This window comes from Fukomys damarensis, unplaced genomic scaffold (assembly GCF_012274545.1).
Source record: "Fukomys damarensis isolate Sample0158 unplaced genomic scaffold, DMR_v1.0_HiC HiC_scaffold_20, whole genome shotgun sequence".
Taxonomy (NCBI): Eukaryota; Metazoa; Chordata; class Mammalia; order Rodentia; family Bathyergidae; genus Fukomys; species Fukomys damarensis.
Window position 1 is genome coordinate 41,374,933 of NW_022900932.1, and position 18,395 is coordinate 41,393,327.

Sequence of the window (18,395 nt, forward strand, 5' to 3'; positions counted from 1 at the left end):
ATAAGAAAGTAGAATATTTTAAACAGTGTAAAGAAATTTTCATATTAAATATAAATTACAATTCCAACAGAACAGACATGCAAAGACAGAACAAGACAGGATAAATCAAGGCTCATGACTAGGAAGGAAGCCTTGACAAATGGCTCTATTCTACTCAAAGATTTTTCTCTCTTTCTTTAGATGATCTAAAGTCCCTTTACAAAACTATTTCTAGGGTTGGGATTTAGCTCAGTGGTGCCACCACCTACCTTGTAAGTGCAAGGTCCCTAGTTTGATCCCCGGTACCAAAAAAAAAAAAAAACAAAACCCATCCAAAAAAAAAAAAAAACCTGTTTCTAGTCAAAGACTCTGAGACTCCAAGGGTCTCAAAATAAGCCCAGGTAGGATTAGTTCAGACAATATTTTAACTCACTTTTGGGCATTGATTTCTCTCAAGGGGTCAAGTTAAACACAGCTTTAGTTATAGCTAGGAAGTTTTCAGGACAGATCAGGCAGTGACCCTAACAGGGTTGTAAGGGTCCCAGGCTAAGGTTGGGAGCAGAAATAGGCCAGGAACAAGTTATGAGAGGCATTTTATACATCCCATCTGTGGCCAGAGACAGTGTAAAATCATCAACACTTCTGTGAGTATGGTTGCTAGGTCATGTTAATCTTCATGCAGGCTAAAAACATAATACCTTTGGTAGACGTTAGCAAATTCAGGTCCAAGATGTTTCCAGTAGACACAGAAAAAAAAAAAAAGTTTAAAGATGTGAAGTACTTAGAGTGCTTGCAAAGAAAGTACAATGGAAAAACATCTCATGAAATTGAAAATGGGTTATTTTAAAGAGCACAGTACTCAAAGCAAACATTATATGCTACGGCTTAGCTATCACAATGTTCTTTAAATAAAAGTTCATTTAGAAACTCCCAACTTGGCTAACTGAAAGCCAGTCTCTCTGTTCCTAATATAAAGCTAAAACAGAGTCAAAGGAAGAGTATTTGGCAACAGTATTTCTAACCTGTTTTTCTTTCTTATACAGAGACATTTCAGATGACATTTTATAAAGATGTAACAGATAATCTCAACTAATCAAAAGATAAAGGATTGGAAATATTAATTCTGGGGCTGGAGGTATAGCTCAGTGGTAGTGATTCCTAGCACACAGAAAACCCTGCATTTGATCCCCAGCCCCCTGGAGGAGAGGGAGGGAGGGGGGCTAGGAAAGGAGGTAAGATGTAAATACTAAAGGGATAATCAACCACACCTTCAATACGCCATCACTAACATAAATATACAGTTGCTGTTTCCCTGCCCGACCCTTAATCCTCTGTAAACTGAAAAGATACAGTATGTGGAAAATTCTTATTAAAAAGAAACTGAGGGAGGAAAAAAATTGATTGCTTATTACTTGCACGCTCCTTTTGGGCAATTTGCACATAAGTGAAGAAGAGTTGAAAACATCCGAAGTGCTTTCTCAACTAGTTTCCCTAGAACGTTATTTTTTTGTGGAATTCTACAATAAAAGAAGTTTTGAAAATTACATATTGCTTCCTTCTTGGATCTTCACAATGAAGACTAGTATGTAGTTTTCTCTCTTTTTTTTGTTTTGGTACCAGGAATCCAGCTCGGCACCTTGCACTTGAGGGGCAGGCAGTGGAACCACTGAGCTAAATCCCCAGACCAAATAAGTATGTAAAAGACTCTACCATGCCCTAGAACAGTGGTAGCAAACTGGCACACATGCCCAAGCGGGATGTTTGCTGTCAATGAAAGCTCCAAAAGGTTTGCCACCACCGTCCTAGAATAAACTTGCCTATTTGCTTTAGCAAGCATTTTCAAACTCATTTGACCCAGAAACATGAGACTCATGTCTTATGGAGCATACTTTAGAAAATGGTGATTTAGGGAAACATTGTAGGACAGATTCCTGAGTATGATAGGGAATTCTGAGAACTCCTTCTCCTGTTTAAAAATCTCAAGTAACTAACCAACTTTTCCCCTATCTTGTCTGAAATATTCAACTGCATTTTTCATCTGAAATTCAAATTAGATTGACTTTAATAAAACATCTTCCAAATTAGCTCAAATATTAAATCATCTGTAGTTTCACATAAATCAATGTACTACTATATTTTGACCAAATGCTTTATAGTTTTAAAAAGCATTTTCATTTACACACACACACACACACACCTTTTCTACAACTACATAATAATATGTAGCTTCCTACAAGCTTCACATGGTATAGTCAAGACTAAAACCTCAGATTGGCTAGTTCCTGAGGGTTATCCTATCTTTTGGTAAAAGAAAATTTCTATGAGCTAAATTGGGAGACTATAAGCAATGTGTACTACATGATGTACATACTTATAAAAACCTGACTTAACAAACTTCTAAGAGACAACATGAACATTTTATACTAACCAACATCTGAGGGTGGGACTCAGATTCTTATAAACAAATTGTGCACAACAATGTAATTTTGCTAGATCGAGAGAGCTGATTCTTACTTAACTTACTTAACTGTAAATGCTATAAAGTTCCAGTTTTTCACAAAAACTAGTTGAAACAGTGCAAACAAAATTTAATCCTAACCACTGTGGAAGTCAATATGGAGATACCTCAAAGAACTAGGATTAGAGGTTCCATTTGACCCAGCCATCCCTCTGTTGCATATCTTTCCAAAAGAAGTGAAAGAATCATTATCACAGTGATATATGTGCACCCATGTTAATAGCGGCATAGTTTGTAATAGCTAAAACTTGGAAACAGCCCATCTGCCCATCTTCCCATCAATTGGAAACTGGATAAAGAAGATGTGGTTTTTCTATAAAATGTAATATTACTCAGCCATAAAGAATGAGAAAGTAGATTCATTCATAGGAAAATGGGTACATTTTGAGGATATACTCCTAAGTGAAATAAATAAGTCACACATATGCTAATACCGAATAGTTTCTCTGGTGTGAAAAACTAAAGTAGTACTCAAGATCCTATTGGGACATTTAGCAAATAGGAAGGAAAGGACCAAAGGTGTAGGGACAGTGAGAAGGATAGGGAAGGGGGAATAAGGGAAAAGGAAAAAACTATGAGAAAATGTAAAAATGGAATTAAAGTGTTTCAAGGTGGGGAGGAGAAGAGGGGGTGAAGGGAGGGTGGGGACAAGGGGAAAAAATGAGAACCAAGACCTGGCATGTAAAGGTACAAGATCCCAGTAATGAATGTAGCTGTACTGTCTACCTAGAATGTACCAATAAATTAAATTTTAAAAAGTTTAATCCTAACTTCTATTTTATTTCAGGTTCAAAAATCTTCATTATCACAGAAAAGACAATACTAAAAATATTTCTTTCTTAGGTTAGAGAAAGAAAAATCCTCCAATACTTTTTTTCCAGTACCAGGGATTATATCCAGGGGTGCTGTACCATTGAGGTACATCCTCAGGCCTCTTTACTGTTTTTGTCTTGAAATAAGGTTTTGCTAAATTGCCCAGGCTGACTACGAACTTTCAATCTTCCTGTTTATTCTTCCAGGGAGATGGGATTGCAAGCATATGCCACTACATCTGGTCTTTTAAATCCTTTAAAGGTAAAGGTACCTTAGTGTTTAAATCTATACATGAAACTTTAAAGTTTCTACATGCTTGTCTTGACTAACACCCGGGTAGTATGTTGCTGGTAGATTTATATTAACTTTTGGTGTGTATCTGCCAACTTCAGCCATTTCATTATCCTTATATTAATGGATGGGGCAGGCATTAAAAAATAAAAAAAGAACCAACAATATCCTTGGACATATGGCTAGACAACAGCCCAATTTTAGAAGGCCAGACTCAGCAATAAGACAAATTAACATCTGTATAGCCTTAATAACTTCCCAAAGCACTCCTTCATCTGTCATTGTTTATCTGTGCAATAAACTGTGAGGTACTTAAGCTAGTGGTTTTTATTATCATAGGACAATGAAACGGAGACTCTAAAACGCTAAGCAGCTCGCCCAAGGTCACACCCTGATTGAGAAAAGAGCCAGGAATAGACTCAGAATCCCGAGTTCTCAAACCAGTACTCGTAGCGTTCTAGGGAGCCTCTGACCTCGCTGAGAATGTATCATAGCCTCATGTATGCTGCGGCAGAAAAAATGTTGTGCTGAGTATCACATAACCTTGATGGCAAACCATAAAATATGGATAATATAGACCTTAACTGACTGTACTTCACGATGTTAATTTTTCCTGGGAAATAGAAACTGAGGCATGAATTGTATCTGTGTAATATACAATAACAAGCTTTCAATAATAAAGTCACCATAATACCGAAAATACCAAATACGTTTGCTAAATGCTGTAATCCAGGGGAGAAGCATTGGTTCATGTTCAATTGAGAAAGGTTTTACATGAAGACCTAAAATAAGAGTGAAAAGAAAAAGGCAAAACTACTTCCAAAAGCACAAGAGAATTTTTCAATGTTCAAAACTGCTTTCATACTAGAAAATCGTAACTCTAGATGTACCTTGCTCCAAGTGATGAATGTTCTTAAAAGCTATTTGAAATATTTAAACATACTAAAAAATTCAATAGAAGACCGATGATCTAACAAATTCATAACCTAGGTAATTTCATGGGAGTGGGTTTGAAGATTCATTAGAGCAGAACTGTTTAGGAAGTGAGTCCAAAAAAAAAAAAAAGAAAAAAGAAAAAAAGAAGCAGTTCTACCCTTACTTGACAGGAATTTGAAAGTCTCCAAATATCTCCTAGATTCTCCTCTACCACAAAATGAAGAAGCTTGAGTGAGGCTGGCTTAAGAGTAAGTCCTGCTTTAGGGTACTCTAAGCGTCAAAGAATACTTTTTACATATTAAATAGTCAAAACTCATTTTATTACTGAAGTGAACATTAACTAAGTAGAAAAAGAAAGTTGTGCAAAGTCCCTGCTGGTTGACAGATGGAGATGCCCAAAGTCGCCAGAAAAGGGTTTCCCATCTGGCCATTTCTCAGTCAGCATTCAGCCATTCATTTAAAAATAAATAATCAATGTGTGTCCACTATGTGTTTCATTTTGAGTAGCTAATCTGAAAGACACACAGTGCCTGCCCTTCTGGACTATACTCTAACAGAGTAGAAGAACATTAAATAAAGCATTATTTCATTGCAGTGGTATTTAAAGGCACAAAGGAAAAGTAAAGGGACAGGAACCATCGCAAAGAATCAACATCTGGGATCTCACCTTATTAAAAAGCATTGACACAGCAAAAGAAACCAACAACAGAGTAAAAAGACAACCCACAGTGTGGGAAAAAGTTTGGCCAGCTGTTCCTCTACTATCTAGAATATACAAAGAACTCAAAAAAAGCAGACCCCCAAATTTATGGATGCAATCCAACAATGGGTTTCTGAAACCAATAGACACTTCTGAGATGAATAAGCAGAAATAGCAAACAAATATATGAAAAAATGTTCAACATCACTGGTCACTTGAGAGATGCCGATTAAAACAATGCTGAGATTCCATCTCACTCCAGAAAGAATGGCTGTTATCAAGAAATCAACCAATAACAAATGCTGGAGGGGCTGTGGGGAAAGAGGGAACGCTTATCCCCTGTTGGTGAGAGTGCAGACTGGTGCAACCACTGTGGAAATCAGTGTGGAGACTTCTCAAAGAACTAAAACTGGAGGTTCCATTTGACCTAGCTATTCCCTTCTGGGTATCTTCCTGAAAGAATTAAAAGCATCCTACCACAGTAATATATGCCCACCCATATTTACAGTGGTACAGTTTGCAAAAGCTAAATCCTGGAAATAGCCCACATGTTCATCAAATGACAAATTGATAAAGGTGGTGTGTTTTTTTACACAATGGAGTACTACTCTGTCATAAAGAAGGATGGGCTAGAAACATTTATAGCTAAATGGATGTACCTAGAGACCATACTGTTAATTGAAATAAATTAGACACACATGTTTAAATACCACACTGTTTCTCTGGTGTGAGAAACTAAAAGTAGAAATAAGACTAAAATGTACAGTAGACACTGGCAAATGGGAATAAAATGTTCAAATGAGAAAGGGAACAAGGGAGGGTGAGAGGGAAAGAAGAGACAAGAAAAAAAGAGAAAATAGAAGGAAAAAATGAAAACAAAGCTTTTCTACATAAGGAAGGGGAATGAGGAATAAAAAGAAGCAAGATACATCATGTCCTGGTAGAAATGCCCCACGACGAATGTTATCATTATATATATCTATAATGTGCCAAGAAATGTTTTACAAAATAAAAAAGGAAAAGTAGATGGCAATATGTTGATTTATGAGGGATGTATAAGCTCCAATGAAGAAAGGATTCCTAAAATTAACACAAGTTGAGACCTAAAGGAAAAGTAGGTATTAGCCAGGCCGAATGATTCTGGGAAACAGAAAAATGCCAGCTGTGGCTGGCTCAAAATGATGAAGGAAAAATGGAGAACTAAGGCAGAAACACATACATAGCACATATAGGGTTATTTAGGTAAGTTTAAGAATCTTGACCTTTTCTGAAATAGAATCTAAACCAAAAGTTTAAAGGAGAGGAGTGACTTGTTTCAAATTACGATTTTAAGCCAGGCATGGTGGTGCATGCCTGTAATCCCAGCACTTGGGAGGCTGAGGCAGGAGGCCACAAATTTGAGGCCAGTCTGGGCTACAGAGTGAGTTCAAAGCCAGTCTGAACTACATAGTGAGACCCTGACTCCAAAAAACAAAAAGAAGAACAACAACAAAAAAAATTCACTTTTTCATTTGAGGCTTTATTAGTACGTACTTGTAGTACATAATATTTGCATTCCTTGGGGAGTTGGTACATATACAAAATACCTCTTAATTCCTTTTTTCAACCCCTTTCCCTCTGTTCCCTCCTTTCTTTTCTTTTTGGTTTTTCGAGACAGGGTCTCACTATGTAGTTGAGACTGACCTGGAACTCACTATGTAGCCCAGGCTGGTCTCGAACTCACAGCGATCCTCTTGCCTCAGCCTCCTGAGTGCTGGGATTACAGGAGTGTGCCACATGCCCGGCTTGTTCCCTCCTTTCTTCCTCCATCTCTTTATTCTACTTTCCATCTGAAAAAGATCTATCTCCCTAATTCCATTACCTATCTTTCGTTTTGCTATTTATAATTTCGGTTTCTCATATAAGGCAAACCATATGTGAAATTTAAGCTTGTGTGTTCAATTTATTTCACTTAAATGATCGCTTTGATTACCTTGTAGAAAATGAGTTGGAGACTGTATAAAGCTGAATTGGCGAGACCAACGGGGGAGCAATTCTGGATGTCCAGGTGGGACCAGACCAGATATCCTGTATCTTTGACAGCCTTTCATGGTTGCTCCCATTCAGACTCCCATTCAGACTCCTTGGTACAGTGGCAGAATCACCATCATGGCAGCTGGTCAGGAACTACCACTATACATGCATTGTACCTCTCAGTCCTCCCTTTACGGCTAGACATGGAACAGCAAAAAGTCTACTCTTCAGTGTACAGGTTTATCAGCTTCTACAACAGGGGGGACCCTAATCACAGCTGTAGCAGAATTCACAAGTGTTCCAACAGCCTGTGCTGCTTTGTTCCTCTGACTCTGAAGACCATAGATGAAGTAGGGTCCTCTCTCCATAATCAGCTGAGTGAACACAGATGATAAGTACAATATGTGCCCCAGTGCAATAGTTACTGCATAAATGATCGTTTTATTGTACAAACTATCCTCTCATTGCACAAATGATCCTCTTTTTTTACCCTTAAAGGTTGTGCATTAAAATAGGTCCTTAGGCCACTCTATTCAATTGTGTGTGTTGGCCCACCTTCACGCTGTAGGGTGTACTTCTTTTCCTATTTTTGCTTGGCAGGGATTCACTCTGCAGAGCCTGTTTATTTCCTACCTTTAATAAAACTTTGCTACCATTAAAAAAAAAAAAAACCTCTATAGTCTAAAATTGTGGTGATGGTTGCACAATTATGTAAATATACTAAAAACATCTAATTGTACTTTAAAAACGGGCGAATTGGGGTATATAAATACCATAAAATGGCTCATTAAGCTGGTACAAGCAGCCCCCTTCCTTACAGATCATGATACTATGGATGAATGAAACGACAGCAGCAGGTGACATCAGTGAGAACAGCACATAATGCAAATGTGTATATTTCATGAACAGTAAAACTACAAGGAGTTCAAGAGGAAATTGAAGAGGACAGCAGCTATTTGATTCCAATGATTACTACCATGTGTAAAGTTGCAATTTTAAGAAGATCCAGAAATTTAAATTTTATTTATACTCCTGAACATATAGATGTTAATCCAAGTTTGTTTAAAGAGCGCTGCGTAAGTCAAACAGGGCATCAGTTCTCTACCTTTTTAATGCATCATCTTTGGAACAGTGTTGATTTGCTGTACATTAAATTCTTCAGATTTACTGTCATAAGTTTAAAAATAATAGGCAAGGCAGAAGGTTCATTAATTCCTTAAATACCGAGAAGGTTGCTCACCTTTTCAGGTAGCCCAGGAGGAATCACGGACTAATATCATGCAAGACAGAGCGGATCACAAAGCGTTTCTTCTCCTAGGGACTCACAGAACAGATTTCATTTCTTTCCCACAGCAATTCCATCCCAACTGCTTACCCGTTTGTCGATGTCGTTGTGTTGAAGCTGCACAAAGCGCGCGCTGATAGCTGCGATGTAACTCTGCTGATTGGAGAATGCCACGCGGCCAGCACCTTTGGGGTACTTCAGCTCTGGGTCTGTGTCAATTCCAGCATAGCAGACACCGCCATACAAACGGTCCATGATCATCGCCAGTTCAACTACAAGAAAATAAAAATGGCTCTGTGTAAATAATTGGAAAGCAGTTTTCCCCAAGAGAGTAAGACTCTTAATGAAGAGAAATTAAGAAAAGGAAAACCCACGTTAAGCACCATCAAGGATGACTGCATCAATCTCACCACTCAAGGAGGGGAGCGCTACTCCAACAATATTTTAAAATAAAGTAGGAAAAAATTAAATGCATACACATAAGAGTTTATATAATCTGAATTTAAGGCAACAATATAACAGAAATGAAATGATGTGTTAGCAACCGTCCTGTTCTAATTTCTAACTTCTTGATGTGCTGGGATGGGTCCAAGGTAGACAAAAGTACTCCAAAATGCCCTAAGAAGTTAGTGAGAAAGAAACAGTTTTATTTTATTGACCTCTAAGAGTGCAAGTAGCTGCTAATGTCACACCATTATATTAGGACTAAGCTATAGAATGAATTAATTCCTCATTTCAACTAGAGATAACATGTTTGTAGATTTAAAGTAAATCTCTAAATTAATAAAAAATTAAAGATTTTAAAGAATATATTCTACCCAATTGAGAAATCTCTATATGAACTTCTCACATTGACTTCTAACCAATACTAGTATTGATAATAGCATCAATAAACATTAACTGAGCACCTATAATGTGCCAGGAAAACACTAAGTTGCTACATAAGCCATAAAAACACACCCATCCAGTACCCTGCTACAGGTCCATAGATTTGGTCTGTATGCTTTGCTATATTTCTTGCCTTTATATTGGTAAATTTACAAAACACTTCTAAGGAAAGCATTGAAAAATGAACCACTCCAACAGACTGATTAAAAAATATACCCACCATCCTGTACCATGGAAAAATACTTACCTGCGGCCCAAATTGCCTGAAGGTAACTATTTACCTGAAACTGGACAGCACCTCTTCCATGTAAGACCATTTCTTTTAAGCCATAGTATAAATCCAAAAGACTCAACCCTACCCCTGTGAAGTTACCCAAACATCCATTTTCCTCCAAAACCTATATATGGCACTTGGAAAGGAAAAGACAGGGAGAATATATGAGGATCTGGTCACAGCCAATGTAAAAAGACCATCACAGAATGTACAAAGAGCTCCAAAGGAATGAGTATCTGGGGAGAAGGAAAGCACCACAACCTGGTAGGGTGGGGAAGATTTTTGTAGCAGATAAAAGAGGTGAAGGGCTGAATGGTGTAAGAAGCTCTTGCTTGCCCCAATATTTCTACAAATAGAATGAAAGCCAAATATTATTGGTTCCTTTAATTCAAAAATTATTGAAGCAATAATAAAAACTTCATGACCATGTCAGAAGAAATATCTTTTTAACTCTTTAAAATCTCTTTCTGTACCAAACTGCCTAATATTGGTGCCACTTTTCTAGGTGCCTATTTTAATAGGAAAAATGACCTGTAACCAATGGGTAATTGTCAAGTGAGAAAATAAGGTAGCAATAACTCAGCCCAAGAGTGAGTGCTACTAAAGACAGAGCAGCAGAAAACCCTCCCAATTATTTCATTAGGGTCCAAATTACTGAATAACCTCAGCCAAAGACACATTATTGGTTAGAGCTCTGTAGCCTCTACAGCAATCTCACAGCAGGCTCCAGTAATACCATTCATTTGCACAAGGCAACAAGATTCATGCCCATACTCTGAATATCAGAATTCGATGGTTACTCATACTTCATCCCAACAACCCATCAAGGTTTAAGCTTCTCCTCATATGGCTAATATTATCCTCTAACAGAGATCAAAAACTGAAAGTGAGATTACTATTTATTACAATCATTCATGGATTTCCTTTACTGGTCAGATGGGCTTAGTAAAATAAGTAATCTCAGGGCCCTGGAAACTTAATACTTCTAATTTTCCAAAGACCAGGTTTGCTCTGGAATGGAAAAAGAGAGGATATACTCTCTAAGCCTGATGAGTAGCTAGGAAAAGAATGCTGGCAAGGAACCAAATGTCATGTGTTTTCCACAACAGGAAGGACCCAACAAGACAACTGATTAAGAAGGTACACCAGTTGTGAGCGTAAAGCTCCAGTTAAGAAAAGTTACTGTACCCAAAGGTTCTTCTACATCATACTGCCCTCCAAGGAATCCTAGCGATCTGCTGATGCCAAATAAGGTGCTTCCACAAGCAGAAATAGTCCATTACTTTGTAAATCTATCTTCTGGAAAATCATCTCCATGTGCCAAAGATTAGATCATGACTCAAGTTGTTGGAAGTTAAGTACTTTTGACAGAAATCAGAAACCCTTGCCCATTTATGCTTCCATGAAAACTAATTATAAATAATTCCTATTTATGGGCTTAGTCATTTTCTTGGTAACCAAAAAGCCTGAAGACATTTGAGCCAATAATGTCTCACTGGAGAGAAGGGTAATTTGTTGAAAACTAGAAGAAACCAAGGTGTCTAAGGAAAAAGGCTTTGGAGACTATGGAAATATCCCATCTCTCTACCCTAATCTATATTTTAACTATAGAAAGTCTAATATAATAATATGATTATCCTTGAAGAAAAGTAACAAACAATCGTTGTTTACATTCAGTCCTTTACTCAATCAGTAAGTCTTCAGTCAGTACATTTCCTGCAAACTAAACTCCTAACAAGGTGAAAGACCAGGAAAATGTCATGTAAGAACTAAACAAAGTTTGCAATTATTGACAAAAGTAACCACTTTTTCAATAAGTGACCCTCTTTTTCAGTATTTTTAATGCTATAAGAACCAATTTAATTTAGCCGCTACTATTTATATAGGTGACAAATACAGAGTAAGGCTTTCTCGAGTTCTCTAAATTTCCAATCTCAGATTTTTCTTTTTTATAGAACTCATAAATTTACCAGCAAATGTCAGATTTACAGCCACTTTTGGAGTTTAGGTTTTTAAAGGATTCTTTACAGTTATTACCATTAGTTAATACAGCAAAGTCCCATGTAAGTTTGGATCCTCTGGTAGAAGAAAAGTAGAGATGAGAAAAGGAGCTACCATTTTGACTGCTTGGAAGGTGGAAAAGCAGAAGAAAAGCAGTAAAGATCTAGCAAGAGTGAACTAACATCTTCATAGGTTAATCTACACCAACCTGCACAGGAAGTCTGAGTCCTTGATCAAGGATGTATCTTACTGGGAATATAGTGAAACCAGCCACTCAGCCTAAAAACAGTGAATTCTCTTTCTAAACCACCCTCTGTAGAAGGAAGGGAAGGGACAGAATTGCTCCCAGGAGCATGTTCTGAATATTTAACTCAAGGGAGATGAGGGTTCTACAGCAGGGCGCAGAGCTGAAGGAGTCTGGAGTTCACGCAGTCGGGACAACAAGCATAGCATCCACGGCGAAGTCAGCATTCTCCAAAGCACTTTTTTGCCCCCTCTTCTCAACGTGACAGTGTTCTCAGGGTCTGTCTGGTCACCCACAGGGATGGCTAATTAATGGGTCTGGCAGCCACATTCAAGGGCTTACTGTACTTGGGATAAGATGCTCTGTCCTCCAAAGTCAAATCATACAACTCATGAACAACTTCTACAGTAGCAGCAGCACTACTGTGACTATAACCACCATGACACAAACTGGAGATGAGCTTCACTATGCCGTTAGCTGGAAAGGGAAATAGAAATACTCCAGCTGTGTGAGGTACACAGCATTCTCATAAATCTTTCTGCATCGTGGTGACAATACCTCAAAAGTATAGCACCTCCATGATTCAATAACCTAAGAATCTCTTAACGCAGTCAAGTTGATAATTAAGGTTACTTGGCGCAATTCTATTCCTGTCAAATGACACCTAGTCACATCTCCTTAAATCATACTTAATCTCCAAACAAACAGAATAACAAGTAATAATTCCACCTAATGTAATATAACTATTCTGGGTACAACCAAAAATACAATAATCCCTCTCCAAAGTCTCGACAATTCTAGTGTTGGTCAAAAAAGCCCACATCCAAAGCCTACCCTGAGTGAGACTCAAGGAAAACTTAGCTTGAAAACCCCTCTTAAAACAAAACAAACAAACAAAAAAAAACACAACCAAGTTACATATTCCCAAGATACAATGGCACAGGCTACTCATTCCTAGTCAAAAAGGGAGGAATAGCTGTTAGAAAAGAATCAGACCAAAGCAAGACCAAAATCTGGAGGAAAACATTTAAGTTCTCCAGCTCCATGGCCATATCTAGGGCACACGGTGGTAAGATGTGAGTTCCAGATGATCTAGACAGCCCCAGTCCTATGGCCTTGTGTTGTATCCTGCATGGCCTCTTGCTTAGGCCAGCTTAGTTCTCTGCCTGTGGTTCTCCTTGGCAGGTATTCCAAAATTGTGCCATCTCTAACTTCGTGGGATCTCTGCTGCACCTTTGGCTTTATCTCCAGTGTCACACATTTACTTCTCAGGACATGCTGTGCAGCCTACCAGACTTCCTCTGAATTCTGCGAAGGCCCACAGCTCTTGCATGCCTCTAAAACCAGCATTACATAGATGCCACTAAGGACTGACACTAGTACAAGCAGTGTTTGGGCCTCTTACACTATGGCTATGGCAGCCCCTGACTGCTGGAATGGCTGAGCACAGTGAAAAGAATCCTGGGGAACCAATTCTCTATCTTGGCTCAAATTGCATCTTTGAGTCTGAGATGAGTAGGGTCTTACCTGATTCTAAGAGGCTGTCCTTTTTCTTCTTATACCAGTTCAAAGAACTTGGTTTCTTTTTAGTGGTGTGTATCTTTTCAGCAACCACACCCTTTGGCCCTGTTCTCTCTAGCTAAAATTTAAGTTTTTCAAATCTTTCTGCTCTGCTTTTTGCTCCCAATTCTCAATGTAAATCTGGCTAAAAGCAGCAATCCGTACCAGTGCCACAACCTGAATACTAGGCTGCCTTCAAATTTCCTCTGTCAGATCAATTAGCACATCACCTTTAAATTCAGCTGCACACAAAGTCTTAGGAGATGGAAAAAAATGTACTTTTTTTTTTTTTTTTTTTTTTTTTTTTTTTTTGCCAGAGTGTAACACAACTGCTCTCCAGTCCAATTTGCAAGAGTTCTTAATCCCAGTTGAAACCTTCCAAGTGTGGTCTTTATTGTCCACATTTCTAGCAGCATTCTGATCTTCAGACCTCTAACCAGAACCATCCACCAGCCTCTTCTTACAACATTCTAGGCCTCTCTAGCCTGCCTCTCCAAACCTTTCCAAATTCCTTTCACAAACCAGTTCCAAAGGCTCTGAACCACATGGTCAGGCAGAATCACAGCAACAACACCACTTCTCTGCTACCATTTTTAAAAACGTGGTCAGCTCTTCATAGCTGAGACCAAATACTCAACATACATAACTTAAAGGAGGAAGAGTTTATTTCTGCTCACAGTCTTAGAGCTTTCAGTCCATGATGACCAGGCTGCACAGCAGGGACACCATGGCAGAAGGTAGCAGGGTGTGGTAGAGCGAAGCTGCCCACTTCAGAGTGGCACAGGGAACAGGTGCCAGAGATAGGTCTTCCAATGACACATGCTTACCACCCCCACAGGGACCTACCTCCTTCCACCGGGCCCCACCTTCCAAGAGCACATTCAGCTATGAATATCACTGGATTAATCTATCAATAAGTATCACCTTCGAGATCCAATCTCCTGTTCTTTCCCATCCAGCAAGTTGACATTTAAGACTAACAGACCCAATTTGCAAGGGCAGTTGACATACCTCAAGAGGAGGAAACGTGCTCACATTTCCGTATCAGATATTGAGACATTAAGAATATTTTAAAATAGATGGCATGAACAACCAAATCAGACAGAAACTCTAACTTGATTAAACTGAACTGATATCAAGTTGAGCTATTACTCTGTTACTGAGACAACATCCCATACCTGAGCGGAAACAGCTTCCTTCTGTGCAAAGAGACACAAATTTGAAGTGTGAAATCTAAAAATGATTCTTCGCCTTTTCACTTGTTGTGGCCACAGGCCAGTTACTCCATCTGAACTCCATTTCCTCTGCTCTAAAATGCAAAGTCGACCGACGATTTATAATCTTAGAGAGTTATAATAAAGATTAAATATAAACAAGAGCTCTGAGCACACTGCTGAGTGCAGAGTGGCAATCAAATGTTTAGTTTTGCCCAGGGGGTGTTTCATCCTTATTCATAAATCTTTGCTTAACATACAGTTGGCCTTGCTTCTGCTCTAGAAGCTCCAATCCATCTGCGTTATCTTTGTCTTTATGCTAATATTTCTCATTCTTCCATTTCGTTTCTATGGCAAAGTTTGACAACAGTTGTAGGTAAGAGTTTGCTTTTTGGGGGGATGGAGACCAAAAAATGCATACTAACATCAGAAAGTTCTTAGCCCTAATGGTAATGCAGTTAATTAAGCCAGTCACATATGTCAAAGCAAGTCAGCAAATCAGATATATCAAATCTGAAGTTTATTTGGGACATTTCATACTGAACTTGGGACTGGATTAAAAAAAAAACTCTTACTGCTGAGAAACGATACAGTATAGGATGGTTTCTGAGTGCTACCACTTTACAGAGCAAAAAATGATATTGTTATAATACTTCCATTTCATAAATCACAAGAGTGTGATTTCCAGTTCACAAGAACTACCACAATGCTTTTACAGAATGTCTGATATAAATGATCTTAGAAAAACTCAGAATATATGCCTCTCTAAAATGACACATATCACTATCACTGGAGTATTTGTTTTCCAGGGCTAGTGATGTATCTCAGTGATAAGAGTGCTTGCCTAGCATGCACGAGGCCATGAATAAAATCCCCAGCTTCACCAAACAAAACAAAAAACAAAAAAACTTCAACAGAAAAACCATCTTCATAACAAAACAAGGGAGTGAAAATTAGAGAAGGAAATTTCAGGTTCCATCACAGAATTACCAATAGGGAAAAAACAGAAAGAAAACCATGGTCAGAGCAATTAGTGAAGAAAGACAGAAAACCCAAAGATGAAAAAGAAGATGGCAAAACTCAGATGAACAATCTCCCAAGACTGATTTCCTCTGCAGGGGCTGGTTTGCTAAACTTGCAAGAAGCTGTGGCGTGGAAGAAAAGCCTACATGTCTCTAACTGAGGGCTTTTCAAGTCTGACCAAGGCTGGTCACTGAGGTAGAGTCCTCCAATCAGAGCTGCAGCCGAGAAGTTGGGCTGAGAGAAAAACTCATGTTAATGAAGAAGTTGGGGGAGTATCTGGAGACCAGATATTTAATTCTTCACTTTTTCCTGGTGGTCTCCTCATAACCCTCAACTCTTGACACATATTTCCTGTCAGAGAGACGAAGTATGCACTTTGGCAAGGACCTAATGCCACAGGGATATGCAAGAGGGTTATTTCTGTACGAACATTCAGGAAGACATTTTGCTTACATTCTTGAATGAAGGGTGGCAACATGCCACTGCACTTCCACATGTAGAAACCTGAGAACCAGACCGGCTCACCATTTCCTCATACGGACTCTCCGAAGAATGTGCAGACGTTAGCCACATGGTGGCATGGTGAGTCTACCAACAGCCTCTGCTAGCACGGGGATAGGTGAGGTGGGAGGATACAGAAAGAAGTCAGACCTAAGAAATAACCGGGCTTGAGGCAAATCTTCCTTGGTTTGCTATTGTCACGGATGGAAGTGACAGAAGGGACAAGAGACAATGGGAAAGTACATTATTTCACCTGGAGAAACCCACAATCAGGTGATGAGAAAACTCATCTAGATCTGGATTTTCTCTTTGCAAGTTAGTTTTCCCAAACCTGGAATTTTTTCCCCCTCAATCTGAATGGAAGGAGAAAGAAGAGAAGAAGGAAGAGGAGGAAGAAGAGGAGGAGGGAGGAAGAGGAGGAGGAGGAAGAGGGTGGAAAAAGGAAAGAGAAAATGGTAGGAAGGAGGAAGAAGGAAGAAGTCGACTTATCTAAGGATCAGAAAAGACAACCTGAATTTAGGACAACATTGCCTAAAACAGGTTGCCTTTTTTCTTCAGAGATATTTGTATATTTCCATTTGGAAGGATAAGGATTGTACTTAGAATAACTGGCAGTGATATTGATACCTGTCTTGGGATGGGGCAAACTTCAAACATTGAAAAAACAAACAACCAAACAAACAAAACCCCTCACAATATCCACAGAAACAACTCTTTTGAACGATAACATTTTAGTTACTCTAACATGTTAAAGAACAATTTTTGGCTCAGGCTAAAGTGAAAATCCATCTGGACACTTAAAATCTCAACTGTTCAGCTGGGTCATTCATATCTAGTCTAGGATCACTCTAGTTAGAGACTGAAATAGCTTTAAGACTTTTCTGAATTCCACTGAAAATAATAAAAGATGTTAAAAAGTATTTAAAAACCAAATTGGAGGATCATTCTATTAAAGAATATGTTAGCATCTAATTAATTCTAAATCAGCATTCTATCATGCCATTCCTTAGTACTTTCTGAATTTTTTGGCCTAATGCATAAGATGACTTGTTTAACATAACAGTATGATGTTCATTCAGTTTGGTGCAACTTGTTCAACGTTAGTAAAACAGTGATACTCAATAGTTATTGTTTAAATGAACTTTTTCTAACCAATTTATGATTGTTTAGCAAAGTCAAAATGAATTCCTTTAAAAATGACCTTCTATTCCAAGACACATCCAAAAAGCTCAGTGTATTTCAAAGAAACCCAATTCTATACACATAGATAAAAGTTGCAGATGTTAACTTTTTTGTCTAGGTTACATAGCTTCTTATCTAGAAGTTTTGGGGTAGATATTAAAGTTCTAAAATACCAATGTAGATTACTTAGCTACCTAGAAACTAGTTAAACATATGGGAAGTATTTGGCAAGGGAAGAATATTTTTATTAGACTAAATGACTTTCGATCACTACTCATGCAACTACAAAAACAACTTTGAGAACAAAAAATCTTAGGTTAGTTTTTACAAAAACAAAAATCTTCAAGACTTATAAGGTATACAATCTAGGCAAAGAATGCAATATCCCATTTCTGACTAGACAATTAACTATTTGTAAGTCTTATCTAATACTAGCACTTGCAGCATTTTGCAGGTACAGAATGTTGAGGAATACACTTTTGTGTCTTGGGGTTTTCTTCTTATGGAGTACCAGTGTGATCACAAACCAAAAGTGAAAACTGGATCTTCATAGGATCTGTAGAAGAAAAATAATACACAGGCCCTACCTACCCTTTTAAATTACTAAAAACAGAAAAAAAAAAAAGATGAACAATACAAGAGGTAATTTAGCTTATAAACTGGAGTTTCTATGACTTAAAAAGAGACATAAAAAGTTAAATCCAATTCTGATATTTTATAATGATGGGACCTTTTCTTTCAGAATATTTTTTTCCAATTTTTACATATTTAAAACATTGTGCTTGTAAGTTAGTTGCAAAAAAGAACAGTAAGAATACTAGCAATGAATGTCCATTTGTAGAATATACATGCAGTTAAAAGAATACTAAGAGAATGCCCCCTCCTGATCATAAGAACAGTTAGAAAAAATCAGGAATATTCTATAACAACCCCATTCACTTTTTTTTAGAGCACAAGCTTAATTTAGAAACAA

The 18,395-nt window shown here is 38.0% G+C and overlaps 1 protein-coding gene across 1 annotated transcript in view; it reads right to left on the bottom strand.

Moving 5' to 3' along the window:
• The window catches only part of Cpeb3 (cytoplasmic polyadenylation element binding protein 3), a 189,218-nt gene that overhangs the window by 17,351 nt on the left and 153,472 nt on the right, over positions 1–18,395 (bottom strand). Inside the window, exon 15 of the mRNA XM_010632135.3 lies at positions 8,626–8,807. Coding sequence (XP_010630437.1) covers positions 8,626–8,807 — 182 coding nt within the window. The remainder of the gene's footprint in view (positions 1–8,625; positions 8,808–18,395) is intronic.